Source organism: Cinclus cinclus, chromosome 4, assembly GCF_963662255.1.
Source record: "Cinclus cinclus chromosome 4, bCinCin1.1, whole genome shotgun sequence".
Lineage (NCBI taxonomy): Eukaryota > Metazoa > Chordata > Aves > Passeriformes > Cinclidae > Cinclus > Cinclus cinclus.
Genome location: NC_085049.1, coordinates 45,781,550 through 45,806,581, shown reverse-complemented (window position 1 = coordinate 45,806,581; position 25,032 = coordinate 45,781,550). Strand labels below are relative to the sequence as shown.

Sequence of the window (25,032 nt, the reverse complement as noted above, 5' to 3'; positions counted from 1 at the left end):
GTGTCCTTAGCAGAAGGAAAAAAATGTTTGTGTTCTGCCTTGCAATGATAGTAATTCTGCTGCAACAAAGTAGGATTAGTCTTGGTGTAATGATTGAATTATTACAAGCATCAGCATAGGCAATTGTCTTTAGCGTCCTAGGTCTAGGTTCAATTTCATATCTCATGAACTAGAAAGGGAAGGGACTTGGTCGGAAAGGATCAAGCAGGAAAACTCTGAAACCATGTACTTACATGGCACCTTTATGGCCCTGCCATAAGGAAACTCTGGGCTGGTGAGAAGGCACCCAGAAACACTGGGTAAACTTTAAATCATATTTGGGCTCAGAAACTTATCCAAATCTAACAGCTTCTGCAAGAGTGCTTTGAACTTTAGCAAGTTCTATGGGGGGAAAAAACAGGTTTTTTGAAATAACTATTCCTAAGGAGGTAGCCTTCCTGCAGCTTCCATATGCTGTCCTGCTGCTCCAAATGAATGAATCAGGGTCTAGGATTGAAGTCTGTAGTGTAGAAGCTGCCTGGGGCACTGCTACTGAGTTTGGTATCTGCAAACTCACACAATTTGCATATTGCCTCCCTGTCCTGTCGCTGGGCAGAGCTGAGAGGATCCTGGAGCTGTCTTCTCTGCTCCTTCCTATCAGATAATTATGCACCTATATCTTCTCTTCTCCAGCCTAAGCAATCACACATTAAGTTCCAACAACTGCTTTGGAGCCATTGTCTTCACCGTGGTGAAATAATGTTTACTTTGGTGCTTGTGTGAGCAGCAGTGGGTCCCCGACCACAGGTCTCTGTCTATTTGAAGTTCACTGGGAACACCAATCCCTTTTGTCCACCATCTTAGTCTTCTCAGTTCATCAGAAGCCTAGAGCTTTTGCCTGAATCAAACCTCTGCCCCTGCTAAAGGCATCTGCAGTTCTTCCCCAGATCTGGCTTATTTCAGGCTCAACAGAAGCCTGGAGCAATTGCTGATTTACAGTGTCTAGTCTCTATAGGGTGTAAGGGCAAGAGCTAACCTGAGAAACAGTTTTCTTCATCTTGCTAACATAGAAGGCAGTATAGTGTTGCAGGCATAGACCTGGTTGCCAGGTCTTTTTGTTATAAAACCATAGGATTGAAAGTAGAGCTTTTTCGGGCATAGATACTCACTTCAGTATTCAGGGTTATGCACATATGGACTTTGCCTAACAGCTCTGGACCAAGAACTGTGAAGTGCTCATTAGCTGCAGGCAGGTGAAACAGGATCCAAAGTAAAACAGAAATGTTGAAACCCTGTATAGCCCCTAAACGCTTTACCCTCTTCAGTGTAGAGTAGCAGAAGGTACACGGTACTCCCAGGGCTGAACTCATTTCTATGCACACTCTGCATCTTTACATTGTTCTGTAGAAAAACACATTCTGAGGCTTCTGCAGAGGAGACCAATTTTTATGAGATCATTATATCCTGGGTCCAATGATATTAGACAGAAGTAGGAATAATCATGCAAAGTGAGGAACTATTAAGCTTATCTAGCAGAGATACAGCATAAAAACTGTTTTGGTTACATTATATTTATATTTTGAAATAATTTATCCTTAGCATGTAATTTAGAAAATAGGGTTTAATGGCTATTGGTAATTGCCTGTATGTTCTGGGATCAGTATGTGTAGTGTTCAAAATTGATGTTACTAATTAAATAACAGAAACAGGAACCAAGAGTTAATTGCAGTCTGTGCAGGTTGCCCCTCAGGTGTTTTGTGTCACCGGGTAAGTCTCAGCTCATTAGTAGAAACAAAGTCAGTAAGTGTTTACAGAACTGGAAGCAGCTGGAGAATTACAAAATCATTACATCCCATAGAAGCTGTGTGCATATGAATGTGTGTGGTCACGGTCATAGTCCTGCTCCTGATCATCAGTGTGAGCAAGACATTAAAGAATTGAGAAGTGGTGGAAAATGACAGCATGCATGTCATTCTTTCTGCTGATTACCAAGATAAAAAGATGTCATAACTGAATTTTACCACTTCCCTGATGTGGGTGTACATCATTCAGTCAGCTCACAGGTTAAATAGGGATTGTATTCACATAACGCCTCCATGTTTTTCTGGAAGTATCTGTTCATTTGTTTATTGGATGTGAGCCCTGACTCACTTTATGAATCACTCCTTCTAAAAATACATTTCTTTGAAGGTAATCTATATATGCTGTCCCAAAATTTTTGTTATCTTGAGTATAGTCATGTTAAGTACATGATGTTCAGGTGGACTTCATCTGAATCACCTAGTGTGTCTGACCTACCTAATTATCCCCAATCCCTGATTCCAATTTATCGCCAAACTTTTGCATTATCTTCACATTTCTGTATGACTTCATGTGGCTCAACAAACCTCTAATAAGCATGTTGACTGGCACAAAATTGCTGCAAGCAGTTTTCTGAAAGACATTATCCATTCCAGCATATTCGTAGGTTTACCCTTCTATTTGATTTTTCATCCAATATGATTACTTCTGGAATAGAATATAAACATCAAATTAGTAACACCCATAATTTCTTACCTTCAAAAGATAACTAGAATCTCCTTCTTTCTTTTCTCTAGAAGTATGAACATTTTGCCATCTCAATATATATCCCTGTTGATATTTGAACAAAAACACCCTACATATACTTAAATCTGTTGGCCCTAGATACTCAATTATAGCTTTCCTTCCTTTAGGCATTGCCAACCATTCATGTAGCCTTCTTTTTTTCGTTTTTTTTATGTGGACTTTGCAGGATGTCATGTAGACTTTGAGGTGTTTATATGGTTATCTAAAGCAATAGGAATTTTTTTTTTTCAGCAGCATAATTTCTATTATTCTGTTTCTAGTCTTTTCACAAACTTCACAGTTTTCTGCACGAGGAAGCACTTTGGGTTTTCATGAATGGGGAATATCCAGATGTCAGCACTCTCTGGATTTGAAAGGAGGACAACTGACTTCCTGGAGGGCCAGACTGTATTTGTAGCTCACAAAGTATTTATCTTTGGCTACTAAAGGTTTTTTTCCTTTTATTTGTGGCCATACTCAGCAGAACCTATTACAAGGTAGAGCTGTCATGGGCAGACTTCCTTTTCCAGATCTGCAGGATATGTAAGACAAGAGCCTTAGGCTGGGGTAGCACTGCCACTGCCATGATCACCATTGTCAGAATTCCAAGCAGCCTGCAAATGGGTTTGCTCTGCAGATAGATGTGCAGCCCCAGCTTAAGGTCAAATTCATTATAAGGCTCTTTAGGAAATGCTGATTGACAACATTTTTATGCAAGCAAACTCATGTCCAAAAATCCCTAATTAAAGGCACTACAGAAGTACCAATATCACTATGGGTGAGAAATTATGCCTTTCATCAAGATTACCTAATGGAATTTGAAAGTTTGAATGCAAAATTCCCATGGAGGATGGAAGCCAATTGATAACATTAGGTCTGTATTCCCAATTCTTTCTCTGCTTTTCCAAGTTTCTGGGGCAGTCTGTTATTACCTCTTAGTAACAGCTCTCACCACATTTTCATCTTTGAACCAAGAATGGCACTGCAGCTTCTCTTTACTACCAGATGTAACACTTCTTCAATCTAGAGTAACCAGTTACATCCTCTACTAACAATTAAAGCTCTACATGTGTTCAATTGTACTTGAAGTTTATTTATTTATTATACACAGGTGTGCATAAATATCCTAAGGATAGATATGACCTTAAAAAGTCTCATATATCCAAAAACTCATCTTCCTTAAGGACATAAACTGTCAACTGGTAGCTTCTTTCTTGCATGAAAGCTTTCTGAAAAACATCTTTAAATAATAAAAATTGTTGGTTTCCTTATGTAGCTCTCAATTCTACATTTACTAAACCATCTTAAAATATTAAAATTAAAGCATTTGAGTGACTGAATGAAAATTTGGAATTTTTACTTACATAAAAGGCAGACTGTCTGTTCAAGTTAAAGGTTAAATATATTTGGGCTCTACAAAATGGAAAGATAGTATTTTTTATTCATTAATTTTTGAAAAATATTTTTGAAAATGTATTTTTTTCTCATTTGTGAGCTGTTCTATGGTCTATATAATCTCTGTATGAATTGCTAGTGCAGAAAACAGAAGAAACAGAATACAAAATGTAAAAGAAATTTTAAAACTTCACAGGTGCAAAGTTAGACCTTAGAATCTCTAATTACAGTCTAATTCTAAAAGACTCATGAATCATAAATATGTTTTCATATTATATTAGGAAAGAAAAGACACTATACAGCTGACATGATGAAGTTCCCATCTTATTCAGGTTATACAAATAATTTAAATACTTGTCTTGTGTTTTATATATTAGCTATATAATATATTATGATGTCAATTAACTGTAAAAGTAGTTCTTAATAAAACAGAAGAATCTTTATACAATACATGCTACAGACAGACAAGAACACACATGTTTAAGTACAGAATAACAGCTTTGGGTTCCCTAGCACAGGAAGGACACCAGGCAGTTGGAGTGGGTCTAGCAGAGCACCACCAAATTGGTTAGAGAGATGGAGCACCTCTTTCTTGAGGGAAGGCTGAGAGAATTGGGGTTGTTCAGCCTGAAAAAGAGAAGGTTTCAGGATGACCTTCCAGTACCTGAAGGGAGCCCACAAAAAGAATAGAGAGAAACTTTTTACAAGGCCATGTGGTGACACGATAAGGGAGAATGGCTCAAGCTGAAAGAGTAGCTTTAAATTAGATATCAAAATAAAAACTTTTCTCTGTGAGGCACAGGAACAGGTTGTCCAGAGAAATTGTGGATGCCCCCTCCTTGGAAATGTTCAAGGAGAGGTTGAATGAGACTCTGAGCAATCTGTTCCTGTGTCTCACAGAGAAAAGTTTTTATTTGCCTATGGCAGGGGGTGGGGTGATTCTGTGTAAATTGATTCTGTGATCCCTTCCAATTCAAGCCATTCTATGATTCCATGACTTGATGAACTCAGGAGGTAGTACATAAAAAGAACTTGAATTCTGTGGTCTTTTTAAATGATATATAGGAAGTCTACTGTTTCTGTACTTTAAAATCTATGTATATCTTAAGATTTTTAACCTTTGACAGGGTTAGAACACTAAGATTTTTCTGACATAAAATATAAAATATATCTCCAAAAACCCAGAAAAAGAGATAGCAAGGGATCTTGGCCAGAATTCTGTGTTGGGTGTCCAAATCTTTTACTTACAGCATTGACATTGCATAATTTTTCATGTTTCTAAGATAAGCAGCACTTGACCTCGGTGTACTTTTGGTTATTCAGACTTAATAAATATTCATAATCCCCCATTAGAAGAACCACAAAAAGACCTACGTGTCCATATAAAAAAGAACAACAAATGTAAACTGAGAATTACTATTTTTTTTGTTAAAGTTTACCTTCTCCTTGTATTCTTTCTCACTCAGCATGACATGGCCCTTCATGGTGTTGTTGAAATTGTTTAGAAAGAATAGAAGCAGCTCTGCCTTCAACAGATGAGACAGCAGCACCCTGGACCATGTTGTACCTGCCTGAAAAAAAGACCCAACCTAGAAATATGATGTATGCAGTAGTAAAGGAAGAAATAAAATCACCATATGGATGACCAAGAGATGATTCTACAAATAGCAACAGTTCTGTCTATTAGAAACCCATGTTGTTGGTTAGGTCAGTGTAGCAGCTGTACAAAATACCTCTGAAGAAATACATTCCAAAGAATTCAGCAGAAGCTGTATCAGTCCTCATGGGCTACGTGAGCTCTTGCTGAACACAGGTCCTACTCTTTCCCCTTCACACATTTAATCAGGCAATTTCTGAAAGCTTTTCTGGGAATTTTATATTTAATGGGGAAAAGATCGTAGAAATGAGAAGCTGGAATAGCAATTTGGTTAATTTTTGTTTCTTTGTTCATTGCAGCATGGAGTTATTCCTTTGATGGTCCATTATTTTTGTTCAACATTGTTTTGGGTAGTGAAATAAGCATTCCTCCACTACAGACACAATATAATGATGAGGCTGGTAAGGCAGGTTTGTTGGTTTTAGTTCTAGCTCAAAGAAAAGGCAAAAGACAGATCAGATGGCAGGCTGAGGATGAGCCCTGCCAGCCCTAATGACGTTGCCAATCAGGTACCCCATTTGCAATAACCTACCACATTTTTCATTGAGGTAACATGATGCCCTGCTGCTTTGTAATGTAATGATGGTTTCTGGGCAGAGGGCAATTTGCTGTATGTAAAGCCATGATAGTAAAATTATGGTAGAGATGGGGCCCAGCCTGTTGCTGTATGCACACCTCTGCTCCTCTGTCTTGCCATCCTGTTGGGTGGTGAGGTAGGACTGCACCCTCATATTGAGTTGTATGATAAGGCCTCTGCTGTACAGGGCTGGCCAGAGATGGGATGAATGGATATAATATATACATTTAGACTGCTGCACAACACTGTGATATCTCTGTCTTTTGGAGGAGTAAAAGATGGGACATGAATGCTGTCCAAAATACATGATTTGCCAGCATGGTGTGAAGAGAAGATAAAACACAGCAGGGAAGTGGGAAGTGAGGATAGTGCAGGAAATAAAGTTCTTGAAAGCTCTCCAGTAAATTCACATCTACATCTTTGAAAATACAGTGCATGTTTCATCCAAGATGGATTGGATCCATTGTGTTTGCTCCTGTGCACTGGCCAGAGGCTGTGCAGGCCTGGCACATCTGTGTCCTGCTGTGTGCTGTCCTGCAGGACTTCTCTCTGGAAGTCGTTTCAGTGGGATAATGTCAGGGGATTTTCTTCCCAGAAACCTTTGCTGATTAGGACCATTTGCAAAATGGATTTCTGTCTTATCATAGCAAATGGGAATGAGACCTTTAAAGGATAGATCATTGAGATATTTTTTTCAAAACAAGCTAAAGATCAGTTAGACACTATGTATAAAAAATAGACAAGAATGACCATAGTCTCCAATGAATCTCTGCATGATGCTGTGAGAAAAAAGTGTAACATGAATATACAAATTTAAGTAATGCTCTTCCACTTTTCCCGAGGCTTTGTAGCTCTTTGTTTCATTTTCTTTTTCCAGTTAACTTCTGGACTTGTTGAAGTAACACAACTCCCTGGTAGGTTAGGCCATAAATTTTATCTATATACCAACAGAGGTAGAAGCCATACAGCCTTTTAACAAGTACAGATGCTATTGTCTCTTTCCTTGGATATGAGGTAGATGTCCTGTTTGTTGGGTTTTTTTAATGAATTATAGAAGTCCTCTTGCCATAATTTGCAGGATTTTTGTTTTGAGACGACAGGTATAAAACAGATACTGCTCTGGATCAGAGCCCTACACTCAGTATCTGAGAAGTTGCATGTTTATTCGCAGGCATTTCTTCCTGCCTGCATGGAACAGCAGCTGCAGAACCACTGGGAATCTCATGGGTTTTCAGAGTAAAGGAAAGAGGCAGAAAGTGTGCATAAAGGTCCACCTGTGGCATTCACACACAGGAGCAGAACCTCTCAAACACAAATTGCACTGGTTGTGGTCACTTGGGGGAATCGAGGAGAGAGGAGAGAGGAGAGAGAAGAGAACTTCCAAATCTGTAACTGCTATTTCTTACTGAAAGAATTAAAAATTGTTTTTCTTTTGTGTGTGCCTGAGAATGAGAGGACTATATGCAAATACTTTTCAATATTCTCTCTTGAGGACGATGAATTTTAGAAATAAAAGGGGAAAAAAAATAATTTTCTCATTCTAAGTATCTGAGTTTGGCTTTGACAGATGTGTTGCCTGTTTTAAAAAATGAACACAGAGTGGTCTTCTGATCGCATATAAAGGACAGAGATTAAAGATCCATGAATTCAGCTTAGTCTCCCTGTCATTTTAGAGATGTAACATCCAACAGTACAGGGCAACACATATTTGTGCTTCATATTTGACCTAATTTCTTCATTTTGACCTCACAAGTGGAGTCCCCCCTGAAGAAAAGTCTTCCAAATTAGCCTGAAAGCCATTTTAGAAAACTTTTTCTCTAATAGTTGAGTCAGAAATCTTGTCCTGTATTAGGGCATTTGAATCACAGTGTATGGATAGTATTATCAAAGCCAGAAACCTGCTAGTCAAAAATACAATATTGTTATTAACATTAATAGGAATTGTTGAGGTAAAATTCTCCTTAAATCTTTGAAGATTTGGTTTCACTGTTTTTCCTTTACCTGTGCCTCCTCTCTTTAGTTCTAGACAGAAGAGGAAAATCCAGTCAGCCCAGCTGATCATGGGAAAGGGAATTTTTACCTAAAAGCTTCTGAAATTCATTCAGTATTAGCATCTTCAGAAGGTCAAAGCTCCTGAGACAGTTGCCAAAATCATGTAATTGTGATGATCAAGTGATGTGTTCACTCTTATGATTCCATCAGTTATGGGATTCCATGACAGAATGAAACCCAAAGTAATTAAGGTTTTATCTAAGAAAAATATTTCAGACCCCAAGGGTTTTCTTTCTTTTTGCTTAATTTTCTTTAAAGTGCAAAATGGTAAAAGGAACATAATTCCAGAATAACCAGGTTGTCTTGTATTGTCTGTCTTGGGTTCATGTTGATTTGGAGTGCTAAAGTAGGAAGGGTAAAATCAGTAATATAAGTTTTATTTCAATAATTTTTGATTATAGTGATAATAATGTCTATAAACAAACTTCTTTGGGCTAAAAGGCTGAAAGCAGATAAGGATACAAAAAGTACTGACAAATTGCATCATGCTAAACAGCTCTTGTTGTTGGACATTTGTTTCCAGAAAATGGGATTCTGATCTCTCAAGAGTTGAAGGCTAAGAATTGCTTCTTACTTTCAAAGCCTTGGCTGTGTTGGACCATTACTCTAGACTGCCCTGGGACATGAGCCTTATTCAGGAATCTCACAAGAGCACCCATTTATGTAAATACCTCAATTCCAGTTGAGTCAAATGTATTTTAAGACTTTTTTTTTTTCTCCAGATTTATTTCAAATTTTGTTCTTACTGAGCCCAGGAGCTGCAGAAAACTATGATTATGAGAAAAAAGGGAAAGCATTTGCCTCTTTATATAACATTCCCATTATGTCTGAGTTCAGGTAGATTTTGTTCATCTGAAACTAGCAATAAAAATTGTCTTTGAAAAGAAATGCATGAGAAAGCTAGGATGTCAACAGTACTGAAATATTACTTTGATTTTCCAAGCAGAGAGAAAGATTATGAACAAGAGTAAGTCAGTGGGAGTCTTTTGGTCACATCAGTTCCTGAAAGATATGGAAGTTGCTGTTCATCTTATGTTTCTACTTTTGTTCTTCATTAGTTTGTAAGCTTATATAGATGTTTATATCCATGCCTGCTACAAACAAAATTTAAAATTCTGAAGATATAAAGAAAAAGATGGTTTTCAGGTGGGGTTTTATATCTGCAATTTTTTTTTTTTTAGAAGGCATTTTGACTGTCTTTTGTATTAAGGACCATTATACAAAGGTGTAATAGGAACTCAAACTTCAGTAACTAAAAATAATTTCAAAACAGATAGCTGAAATGATGGTTTACAAAAAGAGCAGGAAGAAACAATACTGGCTTCTGGCATTTAGAACTTAACACTGGCTCTGCCTAGAGATTTAATAATTGGACTGAATTAATAGATAAAATGAGGGTTTTACAGAAAGAGCAGAAGAAACAATACTGGGTTTCTGGCATTTAGACCTTTACCTAGAAGTTTAATAATTGGACAGAAAAAATCAAACATATTCTAAAGTGCTGTGCTGAACAGGCTCAAAAAGATCTGTTTGCTCTGAGGATTACAGCTGGCTTTGGGATGATGAAATAGGATGTGACTGGTACAATCATGCTGTGCATAAAAGTTGTGCTGGACATAATAGCACCATGAATTTCTTTTGCAGTGCAGGCAGTAAATTTTTTGCCAATATTGAATAAGGACAGATAGGAAAATTTTATGGAGCTCATTATACATGCCTCTCAAAGAACAAAAAGGTTGAAATAGTGTTCAGCTGAGCTCTCCCAGCTCTCTTTGTGTTTCCAAATCTTTGCATTGTCTTGTGTTTTTCCATCATCTTGTCCTTTGCAACTGCCTGCCATAAGGGAGAGGGCAGGGAGAAATGGATGGATGCAGGAAAAAGCCTAGAAAACTATCACAGTTTTGAAATTAGCTTCAGCTGTTATTTTAAGAAAATTGAAATACTTTGTCATTAAGAAAATCCCTGTCCTTGAAATGCAGCTCCTAATTTATTAAGAAAAAAAAAAAGACAGGAAGTAACTTTCAGGGGCAACATTAAATAGTCTGTGAAAGATGCTGAAAAGTTGTATTCTACATATCTGACCTCCATCTTTCTAAAATATAAAAAAAGCCTATGAAGAGTCAAATTCTGTTGTTTCCATTTATAGGCATAGAACTGAAGCAATATAACTGAGGCAGACTTGCTAAGGCCAGAGGCATAGCAACATTTCAGCCTCTCATCCATCAGTAACCAATTGCACGTGCTCCCAGTTTAATGGTTTTTTAAAATAGCCATGAAGAACAAGAGGAGCTACTGCAGCCTCTTGCTCCTTTCCTTTCCCCTTCCAAAGGGCTCCCACCGTACAGAGACCTGCTGGTATTGGTATTATTTAATGGTGAGGCTGCATCAAACTTGTGTCCTATGGGCAGTAGATCATTTTGCCTTCTTCTCTCCTACAGCCCGTCAACAATGGCAAGCATGCATACCATGGGCATTTAGGATATGGAATTCTGCAATACTCTTACTCAAGAAAGGTCCTCTTAACTTTCCTGGGCTCTGAATAAGGTTGCTCCTCTGCTGAGTTGTAGGGGCTGTGGGATGGTAGTTTCTAAAAATCTGCAGTGCATTCAGTGTTTGGAACCTGTACATGCTTTCTCACTTTGAAATATATGATTAATGATTGATGCATTAATGGCACCACAGGAAAGAGGTAAAGGGAACTGAGTACAATGAGCATTGTGAGGATAGTGTTACACATGGTTTCAGACTGTCACCCCACTAACTACCTCACATTGTGGTACAGCAATGACCCACACAATTCAGAAGCCAGGAGAATGAAATAATATACCTTCTGAGATTTCATTTGGAATAAAGACAACTATTCTGAATCTTCTCACTCAATGTGATCAGTAAATCTGCATTACCTTGTTGCACCACACTGAAAGAGCTGGCTCTTATCTTTTCTAAGAGACTGCAAGTTCAGAGATTAATGCAAAACATAAGACTGCTAGAAATCAAAGTGCACCTCTTGAAGACAGGCATTAACAAACTTTATCCTTAGTAAGCTGAATTTCATTCTCATACATTTCAGCCATCAATGAAGGTCATAAAGTCTTCCTATAGCTCACTGACTCACTGCCCAAGAGCAAGTAAGCTCAATGAGGGAATTGAGGGAATCGTGGCCAAGAGCCAGACCTCACAGATGGAATGTTTCTCACTCTTGTGCTGATGCTTCCTACAGAATTGATCAAATCAGCTGATCTCCTTTGAGAAATTAGTTCCTCTCCCTGGATAAAGAAACGTAAATCTGTCACACAGCTGAGGCAAACCAGTTTAGTCATATCACACACACACCTCCAGGGCAGTTTTGTCAGTCTGAGTAGTGGGTGCCAGCAGAGTGCCCTGGCATCACCTCAACAGCTGGTATGGTGTCTTCAACATCTGTGATGCAGCAGTCTCTAGGATTGCCTTCAGCTGGTACCTACCCATTCAAACAGGACATGAATGAAACCCAGTTTCTAGCCCAAGATGATGGGCAGCACTCAAACCTTGCAACAGCAGACTGAGAACATTCTGTTCTTGTTGCACTAGGGTTCATCTTAGATTCTGTTAGATAGGGATATGATAGTCAACTGTACGACAAGGCTTGTAGCATGTCTTCTGTACATGCATAAGTGACTTTCAGCACCCATACAAGCATTCAGCCCTATTCTTACCTCATATTCAGTCTTTGGCCTCTGCAACTTCCTGTCGTGTAAAAGTCTGTGGATTAATCACAGTGTGGAAAAGACTCCTTTGATTTATAAATTTTCATTTTCTCCTATTTTCATGAACATTCACTTGAAAATCACTTTGAGGGGAGACCATAAAGCTATCTGGACTAATTGGATCAACCCTCTATTTCTCACCAGTGTTACTTCTGTCTTTGATTTATTTCAGAGAGCTAATAACACACATAAATATTTAAATGTATATGCGTTCATGAAAAATTGATCAAGAGCCATAATTGCTATTTATATGAGAAATGCGTAATTCCAGGAAATATTATGCTTACTTCAAACAAAATTTTTTTCATAACATATGTGGGTTGGGGTTTTTTTCCTAGCAAAAGTGTGAGTGAAATTCTACATTGTCACATCTTCAAAAGCAACATATAAATATAATAAACTCCCCTGGACTACTCAGGACTGAAGCAATCAAAGTAACCTATTCCTATCAGTTTTTTCTAATATTTATACAGAACCAGCTTAGGGTTCCATTTTCTCATCACCCAAATACTATTTGGACAAGCACTTGTATTTTTGCAGTCTACATGTGATATTTGGGACTGTTCAGCAGATTTACTTATTCTGCAGCCTCAGTGTCTCCTCATTAGAAAATGGATGACTTGAACAGAAGCATGTTCCAGGTCAAGAGTATTTCTCATTGCTTTTCACCCCTTCTTATAAACTCAAATATATGCCTGTCATTTTTCTAATATTTCTGGTGATTTTCACTACACTTTCTTCAGTAACTCTTCCCTGACATTGGAAGTATTTAAATATCCCAATATTGATAATTCTAGTCATATTGTGTTTTAGCACAAATATATTATGTATGAAAGTTTGAGTAGGTCACTGCAAACAACTGCTGATACACAGAAATGTGAAGATACTTTAATTAATCACTAGTAATAATTTACTTTATACTCATGAGAATTTTATCTTACTTTACAGACATAATTCAAAGTTTAATGTGGACCTCATAAAAAGGCAGGTCTTTCTTCCTGGAGAAAATCACATGGTAGTGGGAGAGGTAAATGGGAAAGAAGTGAATGCTTCTCAGATACCAGTTTGACTTAGGGCAAAGTCCCTTTGGAGTGGCACTTGGCAAAATGCGTTGTTGTAATTGCATAATTCTGGCTAGGGATATACTGCCTCCCATGTGATTCATGGACTACATGAGACACTAAAATTGCTGTGACACATGACTCACATAATTTTAGAAAGCAAAAATATTCTGTGGATGTGTATGAGGCACCTGAGCCAGCTGAAGAGGTTCACCTGATGCCCAGTGCAGCTGCAATCTCAAATATTGAACAGCAACAGGAAGGAAAATGTAATGTGTTTAGGGAGAGAAAAAGAAAGAAAATGCAGGTATTTTCACAATTTTTGTCATACTTCTTGTAGTCCTGCATCAAAACTGTACAAATACATCTGCAATACTTTCAACTTCCCCCCCCTCCCCCGCCGATAAATACATCCTTCTTTTGGTTGTACAGCTGAGACTGTCTGATGAAGGTGAAAGAATGAAACACCGTAACACTCATGAACTGTAGACACTCACTGTGCAGGCAGCAGATCGAAGTGCTCAGATAGAGGGACCCATAGCTTGGCCATAGTGCAATATTTGCAGAAAATCCTCCTCTTTTATGGCATTTTTGTTGGTTTTTTAAAAAAAATATATAAATAATTGGAGCTCAGGCAAGTAAGAACACTCTTCTGAGCTTTCTCACTGGTTTGGCTTAACTAAATAAGTGTGTTTATTTTAATTTTTGTTTTAGCACAAAACAGAACTCACTACCCAGTGGCCCTTAAGCATGTAAAATTCCTAAGCGTATATAATTTTTTTATTTAGTTTTCATCCTTTTTAATAAAAGTGATGTTAAGATGTATACTTTCACCTTTAATCTTCTTTTTCCTTGATCATTTTTGTTCTGCACAATCAGTTTAGCTAAAGGTTTAAGAAAACATCTGTGGTGGTAGGATCAGAAGGAGCTTTGGGGGGAGCAATAATGCATAGAAATGGAATTGTCTATTTGAAGCTCATTGCAGAAAGGATATAATTGATGATAAGCAAAATTTACGAAGGAGATGCTTCTCTGAATTTTTCTTGAGAAGCAGAAACTGACCTGGCAAATTATGATTTATTGTAATATCCTAAAAATATTATTTCAGACTCAGTGTTACACATTCCCTTTCATGTTAGAGATTTTTTTGTCCCTTTAACATGAAAAATTTTATTAGAAAGCCCATGTAGGATGTCAGTTGTGAATGACTAGCACTGAGTTTCCCCTTCTGGAACTCTGTCTTCCCAAGTTTTCTGCTACAAGCAGAAAACTGCTTCACTTCAAGCTACCTTTTTCACTTGGATCAGAGGAACCTAGAAACCGTCGCCAGAGTTGCAATATCCAGGTTGGTAATTGCTCAGGAAAATGAGCTGTCCAGGGTGTTCGCCTCTGGGCTCAACAAGTCGCTATTGCCAACAGAGGCAGCTGATTCAAAATTATAACCTCCTTGGGGAGGTGGTTGCAATCCATGATAAACACTGCAGATGAGCAAAGGTAAAGGATTAGTGCTGTTTTACAGGGATGCTTCAGTCCTTTCTTTTCCAAAGAAAAAGGAGCAGCTAGAGGAACACAGTAAGACATAACTTGTATATCTATGTTGATGCTTTGTTTTATTTATTTATTTAGAGTGATTATTTTACAAGGGTTAATTTCACTTTTTTTTTTTTTTGCTGGTGGTGTTAGAATTCAAGGATTTCATTTTTGTAATTATAACCTGTAAATGGCTGGTCAGGTATCACATATAATGACATTTTATATTGTTTGTCCGAGTACAGGTATTGTTGCATTTGTACTTCATCCATTAGCAGTTTCCTATCCTAATCTCTTGCCTTTGTGGACTATAGCCAAAATAGTATCTAGGCATGCCATCAGAATGGCACATTGATATTAAAATATTTAAATGTTAATAAAATTTTGAAAATTTTCTGATAGAAACACTTAAGACTTCTTTTTCCTTTCTGTTTTCTATATTCTTTCTTTTCTTTTTCCTCTGACTAACTTTTCTCAACAAAAATTGTTATACTTAAAAAATTGAAGAAAAGCAGTTTTACACCAGACCCTCAGACTTAAATTTCAATCACCTTCAGGAGGCATATGCCAGAGTCAAGAACATAATGACCCCAAGTGTTGCCTTCTCCCAGACCAGTCTGATAAGGTTGTTATTGAGGAGACTCATTGCCTATGCTGAATAGACATAAATTAGCTGTGATCTTGTCAGAAGGAACTTGGGAAAAGACTCTAATTTTGCCCTGTCCCTGTCATTTACTGTGAGAACCCAGAGTTGGCTGCAGTATAATGAACTTGATACATTTCCAATCTAGTCCACTTCTGCTTTATGCTTCTACGAATACAATACCAAAGAAAGGATAGTAGAGAGCACAGAGCACATTTGTGATGTTCTACTCACTCTAAAGTGGGTGCTTTCAGGATTCTATCAAGCATTTATGTAAATCACCTTTCACTGATTGAGTTAGAAATTCCATTCCTAAAGTGACAGATTCTGGATTGCTTATTTTACTTTCGACAGGAAGAGTCAAGTGCACTTGCTGTGCTGTCTGAAGTAGAAAAAGGTGACCTGTAATACTCTTACTTAATTTTTGCTATAATTGCAAAAAGATTGAGAAGATTCACACTGACAGCAGAAAAGGAGAAACAGATCCCTTCAGTGGACAGCAAAGCAATGTTCTTATAATCAATGTGAGATGCTTCTTCCTCAGATATTTCTTGGGTATTTTAGGGATGAAAAGTAAAAAAAAAAAAAAAATCTTTATAGCTGTAAAAAATGCATCCTGAGATAAGGCCTAAGAGCAAATTTCTTCCCATCCACTTAGGAAGTTATCTGACAGGGTCCTGTAATCTCTGTGTGCAAGGCCAGGTGAGATTTTTAAGCAGGCTGATGCCAGACTGACAGAGAGCTGGGGTCTTCAGGCTTCCCCCAGGACCACAAAGCATAATGTAGATGTTACAGAGCACACACACTGCAGCCTTGGATAAATACTTGTTAAAGGACATGGTGGACCAAATTCAGGCCTGGTAGGCAGAAATGTGACTCTTCTGAAAATAAAGGAGTGTCACCACATGTTACTGTCCCTGGTTATGATGAACCACAATCCCAGCTTACTGAATCTATGAGAATTTATTACCTCCTTATAGGCTCTTCAAGATCTTCTATTTCCTCTGAAGCTAGATATTTTTCTGGTTGTTTCATTTCCGTGTCTTGATCAGTGAGGTTCATAGCACCTATTTAACAATGTCTCTAGCAATATGTTATAATACCTGTCTCAAGTATGTTTAAATGAATGTATTTTGATTTTATGCCTGCTAATTTTGCTCAGTAACAGCAGTTGTTACTTAGCCCATAACTCAGGGTCAGCTTGGACATTCTTTGTGCCATCCTAATGGATCTCTAGGGACCCTCATGACAGTCTTTCTATTTCAGCAGCAGGACCCTTTCTCATTTACTCAAGACCTTCACACCAGGTTGTCTTAGTATAGTGACAGCTTCAAAGTTCCAAACCAATTCTTGTTAGATGTTCCATGAGTCAGTTTAGGCTACAGAAGAAAAAGTGCTAACATCTGTTTGACCTCCAAATGTCCCCTCTCAGGACATCTCTATATTTCAGTTATAAAGTTGGAGGAGTTTTGTAACCACCGAGGATGTCTAATTCAAGAAGATGTAAAGAGAAGAAGATTTTGCATTTTGATAACACCAGGGTAGAAAGAGAATTTTAGTGGAAAGATCTTATAATACTTCCAATTGAATTAAAGCTCAGTTATGTGGTAAAAGCAGATCTCATGCATCAAGACCTGAAAATCCTAGTAGTGTAAAAAAAAAAAACCAAGAAAAAGGGAGGAAAAATAGGAAAACACTCAATACTGACAGAAAAATCAAATTGATAGTGGAAAGGGAAAGCAAATATTTTGTGTTTTTAAACATCAAAACAAAACAAAAAACATTTTAAAATATTTTTTGTTTTATTTTATATTATATCTTAAAAATACTGATAAAGAACAACAGTCAAAATGTATGGTGTTGTTTTTCTTTGAGATAAATATTTCCTTTCTGAACCATAACCATATTCCCAATGTGATATACAAGCCATGGATATTAATTCTGTTTATGCAGTTCTGGTTAGGAAGGAATTGGTTCCTCAGAGTAGCAAGCTGGCCCATGGCTCTAGATAAGAAATTTAAAATAAAAATCTTTTTTATCTCGAATCAGCAGGCTCAGGCAGAACTTAGTAACTTCCTAAGTATGAAGTTACCAGAAGCATTGGAATCCTGTGGCTGTCTGACATAGTTATCTTTCCTCTCTTCTCCACTACATATTGTCTGCAAAAGGGTTATGAAAGCAAAGAAACAGACCCCAAAGCACCACAGGGAAATACTGTCTACCAGGCATCATGTGAAGACCCAGTATCTGGGTCTTCTTGGACACAGAAGATTTGAGCCTAAATTATTTCTTGGGTAAAATTCCACTGACTTCACAAAAAGAATCTGAACTTGAGGAAAATTTTATTTCACTATCATTCTAACACAGGGAAAGAAAATGCTTCAGGTGCTCTAGTTTGTCTCATCCTGTGACTTGCATGAGGAAGCTTTAGGAAATTCAAGCATAGGGAATGTATCCAGAATGTTTCATTTCTGATCTCAGAAACTGCTAATCAAAATTAAAATTGTATGATTTCACTATCTGACTCATTCTTCACCTTCAGGGAGATATGCTAAGACAATATTCCAAAAGAATCTTCATTGTGCAAACTCAACATCTCGTTCTTTAAGGATGCATTGATATTTAATGCTTGACTTTCATTCCTAAGGTAGTAATTGCATTATCTTTAACACTGTGACTTATCCAAGGAATTAAGACAAAACCATCTGAAACCCATTCTGAGTGTACTTGGGTAAAGGTGGTACTTTGCTAATGAATACCATTTAAGGTACTTAAATGTGTCTTTGGACTTATTATATATTGTGATGCACATAGATTACACAGATTATTTTTACAGGAAAAAAAAAACAACAACAATTAGTGAGAAGCCCCAGAGATCAGTCATCTTGAGAAGTAAGTGTCTTGAGCAAGGAGTTCATTTGGACTGATATTGTTTTTCAGACACTGCAAATGGATGTAAACAAGCTGAATATCACATTGCTTCGGATATTTCGCCAAGGAGTGGCAGCAGCACTGGGACTGTTACCTCAGCAAGTCCATATCAACAGACTCATTGTAGGTACCAAAAGACTGTGTGTATTAAAGTGTACCTGTTTATTTAAATTCTCTTAAATTTATTTTCCTGTCACTATGGAAGAGTGCAACTCAATAGAACAGGAAAATACTTATTCCATTTCTTCAACTGCACTACAGAAAAGTAGATCCCCATTACAAAATTATTTAAATTTTCTTTTGAAAATACACCATTCTCAGCTAAGCCAGATAAATCTCTTTTTTGGCTAAGCCAGATAAATCTCTTTTTTGTCCTATTCATAAGGAGATTGCTTATCCCTTCATTTTCCAATGCAGTTCTTTTTCATGTTCACACATTATTCATGTTTTGTTTCTCAAAGGTTGAATATTGCTCAAAAAATACACGTGGCTCATCCTTTCAACAGGATCTTCACAATTTATCCTCAGACTTCCCATTAGTAAATTAAATGTCATCTACAATATTAATATTCATGCTTTGTTATTCTGCTATAATAACCTGTCCTCAGAAATTATCTTGTTGACTACAGTATCCTATTGGCAAAAGATGGTGATAAATTTGCTTCTAGCAAAAAAAGACTTTTTAAAATCAACTGTCATTGTATGTTTTTTTGTGTATGCATACTTAACACTGTTGTCTTTTTATGACAATTTTACCATGAAGCAAGAAAACCCAACATCACATGTGTATTGCTAGCCTTCAGTTCACTTTGCAGAGGGAAGAAAAGCTTATTTTATTCTACATGCAGATTGAATATTAGGGAAGAAAACTTGCAGGTTAAGCAAAAAAGTATTTTCTGCCTTGAAAGTTTGATAAGATTGTATACATCGAAAAGGATTATAAAACTCCTTCAAATAATGTCTCTGTGAAAAAAGATCTCACAAAAAATACAATGAGAAAGATCAATAGGAATACACTGCAGCCCTTTTCATGTTCTTCAGGAATCACTCATTCGTGACAAGCGATGCTAAATTTCATTTGTCCTCTGCATTGACCAAACTGAAAAGTTTAAAGACCTATTCAAAGAAAAGCACAATTAAATGAGAAATGTTTTGGAGTCTGAGATGTGTATTTTAACATACTGAATCATCTAGTAGCTTTCTTACTATGTTCTTTAGAAATTATGTAAATAAACACAAGAAATATGCTGTTTTTTTCCTACTGGCTACACTGCTTTTTGCTTTCTCCTCTCATTTATGATTTAAAGGAAGAGATAATGTCATTCTGCACCTGCATATAGCCCAGAATACAGTGAGTACTATTTAATTAGTCTTTTCAACACCTGTAAAAGTTCTTCTGTGGGTCAGTATTTCAGCGATACAAGAAAGCAAGCAAACTTTTCCTCTATTTGCTCTAAAAATCACACATGGTCAAAATTCACAAGGAAGACAAATACATTTTAGGAGACATTATTCCCACTTTTCATCTTTCTAACATGAGACAGTTCCTCTTAAAGAGTGCTGGCAAGCAAGCAGAGTAAATAAAAATTAATCTTTCTTTGTTCCAGTGTAGTCTAAACTATTCATCTAGGCTCCCTGTAAAAGCAGTAGAGAGGATGGTAACTGCGGGAGAAGAGGCATTGAGATCCATCCCGATTGTACTAAGACGGATTAAATAATTCGCTAGAGATGCCAGTCCCTCTCTGCTGACTTTGAGAGGTAGACAACTGAAGGGAGGTGAGGTGACTCACTCCCAAGTGAGCGACTCTCAGAAGTGATCAGGAGTCTGGAAGCCAGAACGTGGATGGGCACAGGGGGAGCAGCCAGCCTGCTAACCTCTTACATTAACAACACGCAGTGTGCCAGGAAATATTAACTCTGTGTTTCCAGTGTCTCTTAATCCTTCCAGTACATCCTCCTCCCATAATGATAATGGTCCTTTAATGGCATAGTGAAACTCATAAACAGAGGAGGCACAAAACTCTGGGAGTGCTGCATACCCACTATGCCTTGCCTGGTGCCTGTGACCTGCATGCAGCAGCAGTCCCCTTCCCATGTCAGTCTGAGTACAACCACAGCCTCAAATCAGTTTTTGCAGCTACCTTCGGTAGCCAGTGTCCTTACCATTCTTATTGAGCAGATGGACCAGCAGCACATGTGAGACCACAGAGGACAGATTTAAGGCAAACATGTTTGAAAGTGTCCCTTTCTGTGCAGCTCTATTTTAAATGCAAGGAGTACTTTATGCAAAGGTATTTTCAGAATAGCAAAAGATGTCTTTTTCTTCACTTCAGTAGAGATAAAGATGCACATTTAAGGTGATGGGAAGGAGGCTGGGGAGATCAAGGTTATCCCAGTTTGAACTGATCTCTCCCATCGCATAATGATGAATAGCAAATAACCAGACTAGTGAGGTTCTTGCTTGCCCAGGGAGCAATGCAGGGAGCAGCTCCATGCCTACCTCATGTGTGTGGAATCCCCCAGATCTGGACTCTACTCCACAGTCTCAGCTATACTGGCCATAGTCCTGGGGTACAAGGGTTCCCCCATCCTGTTTGGACATCAGAGATGTCTCCTATGGTGTTCAAGTCTATCACAACAACACAGAAACTCTCTTTCCTTTTGCCACATTGAAACAGAGTGGGCATCACTGACATTTCTAATACAGAACCTCTTAGGCTGCCAGGACTGCATCAAAGCCATCAAAGGGCAAGAATTAAGAGATAGGGGAATGGACATTCTCAGGTAACCCCTTAAGTGTTAACAAAACTTCCCTAGTCCTTTATTTTTTTGGACCATACTAAGTTGCACTGCAGCCAACTAAAAGGACTTTATTGTGGTGTATGTGTCTGCAATGTGTTGACAAGGGGCTAGAAAGTAATGTCCAAACATCACAGCACTATGCTAAGCATTCCTACTTCAGCTCAGTTCAGATGAGCTATCTGCTAAAATCCATGCTGGCACATTGCCATTGACCCCATCCCATGGCTCCTCCTATCACTATGTTACATTGATTGTTTAATGATACTAGAATCAGGAAAAGTCTACCTTGTCAATATTGATTGAGACAAAGCACACATGCCCAAGTATAGGATTTGCATTTTCTTCCACAGTCTGCTGGGATTTACAGAGACAGGCAAAAGGTATGCTGTCCTCACAGAGCAGGTTGAACCTTTATATTCCATGCTTTTGCCTTTGGAATTATAGTTGCAATCTAGAGACAGCAGAGATTATCTAATAAAAGACCCTTCTTATGATTTTGCTGCTTATTTTTTCCCCTAGGGGAAGAAGAACTGTGTGGAACTGTTTGTGTCTCCATTGAACAGGAAGCCAGGAATTTCTGAGGCACTCCCATCTGAAGAAGTTCTGCGTTCCCTTAATATCAACATTTTGCATCAGAGTTTATCCCAGTTTGGAATAACAGAGGTCTCCCCTGAGGTTGGTTATCAATTTTCTAACCTTTATTATTTTGATACAGATTAGGCACTTACATCCTTGGTAGTTTTCCAGCTGAGGTTCTCAAGCATGAGGCAGTAAATGTATAGACTAAGATAGCATCACTACTGTAAGGCAATTATCATAGAATCCTAGAACAGCCTGGCTTGGAAAGGACTTTAAAGATCAACTTGTTCCAATGCCTCTGCCATGGACTGTTGCATCTTTCACTAGACCAGATTGCTCAGAGCCCCATCCAACTAACTGTTAGATTGCCTTAGGAGTGCTTTGTTAGGCTATTTACTCTTTAGTATCTGGGTGCTCCTCGCACAGATGAGCTACCATTGAAATCAGAGTTTAGATCCTAAGCATGCACTAATTGCCTTCAAGGAAGTGGACATAAGGAATTCCAGTGTACTAATGGGGATAGGAAGATACAATAATTTCAATAGAGAGATAAATGGAATGCAGATACTAGGTGTCACCATTACTACCTATGTAACTTTTGTCTGACATGGTTTTGAAAAACTGAATCTGTACATTACACCCATGCTTTTTTATATATTTTCAGGATTGGCAAGAGATTTATTTTTTTTTTATGTGCTCCAAAAATAGGGTAAAAATAAAACTTGTAGCTATTATTTGTATGACTTCATCTGTTTTTTGGGAAAAAAAAAGAAAATCCATTTCAAAGCAGAGAGAGCATTGTCATCTCCACAGCTTGTCTGAGACATTATCAGTGAGATGGAGCCCGCATCTATTGAGTGAGCTCATATCTAATTCTGGGCCAACAGTTTAAACTGTGTCCAGAAAATGAAAGAAAGCAAAAGCCTTAAGGCTAAAAAGCCAGTGAGCTCATGGACATGGCCACATCACACTGCATTTTATTTATCATCTTACCTGAAGCCCTTGCATACATCTGAAGACCCTCAGAATATAGTTCAGGGCCAAACCCCTTCAATCATGTTGTCAAGAATCAAGATTTTCAGTGAAAACTCTCAGTTTGGCAGAGGAAGTGTCCGTGTCCAAAAAAAAAGTGGGGAAGAAAAATTAAATACTCTGATGATCTGTGTTTCCCTCTATGGATAAAAAGTTCCTGGGGTTTTTCATATCCAAAGCTGTATTTGAGACATTGAGACATGAACTATTGGGCTGTCATGCTTACCTGTGTTTCTACTGATTAGAAACTGTTTTGCTCATTTTAAGTATTCTAAGAATCTAGATGTCTTTGTTACAAAAAATGAAATATAAAGCAAGGCCAATTCATGTTCTACTACAGTATTCTGCCACTATCAAAATTCAGATTCTCAAGTTTTAGCTGTTCTAACACAAAACATAGCAAAGCAGTAGTTTCCAAATGTCAAATCAAGTCTTTAACCTAAGTGAAGCTTCCATTAGGTCAGAATATCCTTTGTGTCTGAAGCACATGAGTCTGACGGTTGGGATAGAGACAATTATCTATTCCTAGTACTTCAGTTACAAATAACACTTCAGGTAGACATGGGGAAAGAACTTATATTAATAATAGATGAACAGAGAAATGTCGTCAAGCTATGAAGAGATGCTGGAAAAGAACTGAGCATTGAACTCAAGAGCTCATCCTGAGTTAGATACATTTCAGTAATCTGGATTGCTCAGATATTTGTATTTTCTTTCTGAAAAAAAATGTAGATAATAATTTAGAACAGGATTATTAGAATGAAAGCTGTGCAGTCTCTAACTCCTAATACTGTTGGAGACACAAGAGATTATTTTAATATTTCAACTGATAGTAGATTATACAGCTAAGGCATTGATTCTGAAAAATAATACAGCTTTACGCTAATAGGTATGCTTTATGGATATCAGTAAATAGCTTACGTGTATATGACTATACAGAAAACAACATCTAAAAAACAGAGACATACAATCTTCACTTGGTCAGCTACTAACCACTTGTTTTCCCTCAACTTGCTCTAAGAACAAATTGTTCCAAAAAAAGTAACAGTGAACTGAAAAAAACAGGCAAACCTCTGAAGGAAAGTATAGTTATACAAAGCCTTACATAGCTTTGATGCATTATTTTACCCATTGTAAAATGTTCTGTGTGTGCACTTCTGTGCTATCAATCCTGATTAAATCAAGAGCTAAAATTGTACACTCTTCTACCAAAAGTATGAATGTTTCACAACCACTATTGCATTTGCATTATCAGTGTATCTGTGCACAAAGGAAGCATTACTTTCATCTTTCCAGGTGGGCAGCTGACACAGAGATGTTAGGGCTGGAATTTGTCTCCTTTTTCAGCTGTATTTCAGTAAGAGCTGCCTGAGGCTTTAAAGTCTGCTGGCTCTCTCTGTATGGTAAACAAAGAGATACGTTTGACAGGCAGTTCATCCCACCTGTGAGACACCTCTCCTGAGATTGCTTGGCTGACCCTTTTTAACAAAGTTCAGTGTAAACTAGACCCCCAGAGGGCTAATGCTGTGGGAGATTAGGCTGTCCAAAGAAATTTTACCAAGATTATGTAAGAAAACCCCCATGGAAAACTGCTCTGCTCAAAGTCTCAGCCCATAATATATCATAAACAGCAAAAGTCCCAGTGGATGTCAGTACCTGGAACTACATTTCCATTCATTACAGAAATAATTTGCTTGTTCACATCTGCTGATGCACTGATCACAGGTTGATGTATTTTCAAGTAGATTGCCTATCTCAAAATGATATCCCAGTTTCTTATTCTGCAGTAGCTGAAAGAACAGTTTCCCTGTATGTCTTTGCTGTAGGAACCACTAGAGTGCTCTACTGCCTGGTGTAGAATGAGCTATGTACCAGTGGGGATGGGTAAATTTAAAGGAGTCTTTGCCATTTCAGGGGTCCAGGACAATGTCTGTACCTTTCATATCTCCTTGGTTTTCCAATGGCTTGTTGTAGTTGTAGCACTTGCTCTTTTATGGTGGTCTAAAGTTTGTGTCTGAAGTGGGATTTCAGACTGAGTTCTGCTCCGTGGGATGTACCACAATCAGGACCAGACTTCTCCAGAGCAAAGTACCAAATTGTTGCTTGATGGTATGACTAAATTCAATTACTTAGGCAGTCGGTGTTATTATGGTGTGGGAATGCTGGCTTCCTAATGTCTTTAAAATTGCTTGGATTAAAATAAAATACTACTGGATTTCAGAATTTACGAGAAGAGAATTTGAAGTGATTTTGAATGACAAAATAACTAAATTTATAGTGAATAAAATAAAGGTTACTATGTTTTGAGAGCTAAGCTAACTGCCATCTGGAAATGTATCACTGAAGGAGAAATTTCCAGAGTTCATACCAAAATTATGCAATTCCAAAATGTAGCATTACAGTCTCCTTACACAAAGAGGTTGCCTTTGAAGTGTGTGATATTAACATATTAGAGAAGAAAT

General features: G+C 37.7%; 1 protein-coding gene across 1 annotated transcript in view; it reads left to right on the top strand.

Moving 5' to 3' along the window:
• PTPRR (protein tyrosine phosphatase receptor type R) overlaps window positions 1-25,032 on the top strand; it is a 124,211-nt gene that overhangs the window by 37,167 nt on the left and 62,012 nt on the right. Inside the window, exons 2-3 of the mRNA XM_062491198.1 lie at window positions 18,167-18,280; window positions 21,479-21,634. Of these exons, the coding sequence (XP_062347182.1) occupies window positions 18,167-18,280; window positions 21,479-21,634 (270 nt within the window). The remainder of the gene's footprint in view (window positions 1-18,166; window positions 18,281-21,478; window positions 21,635-25,032) is intronic.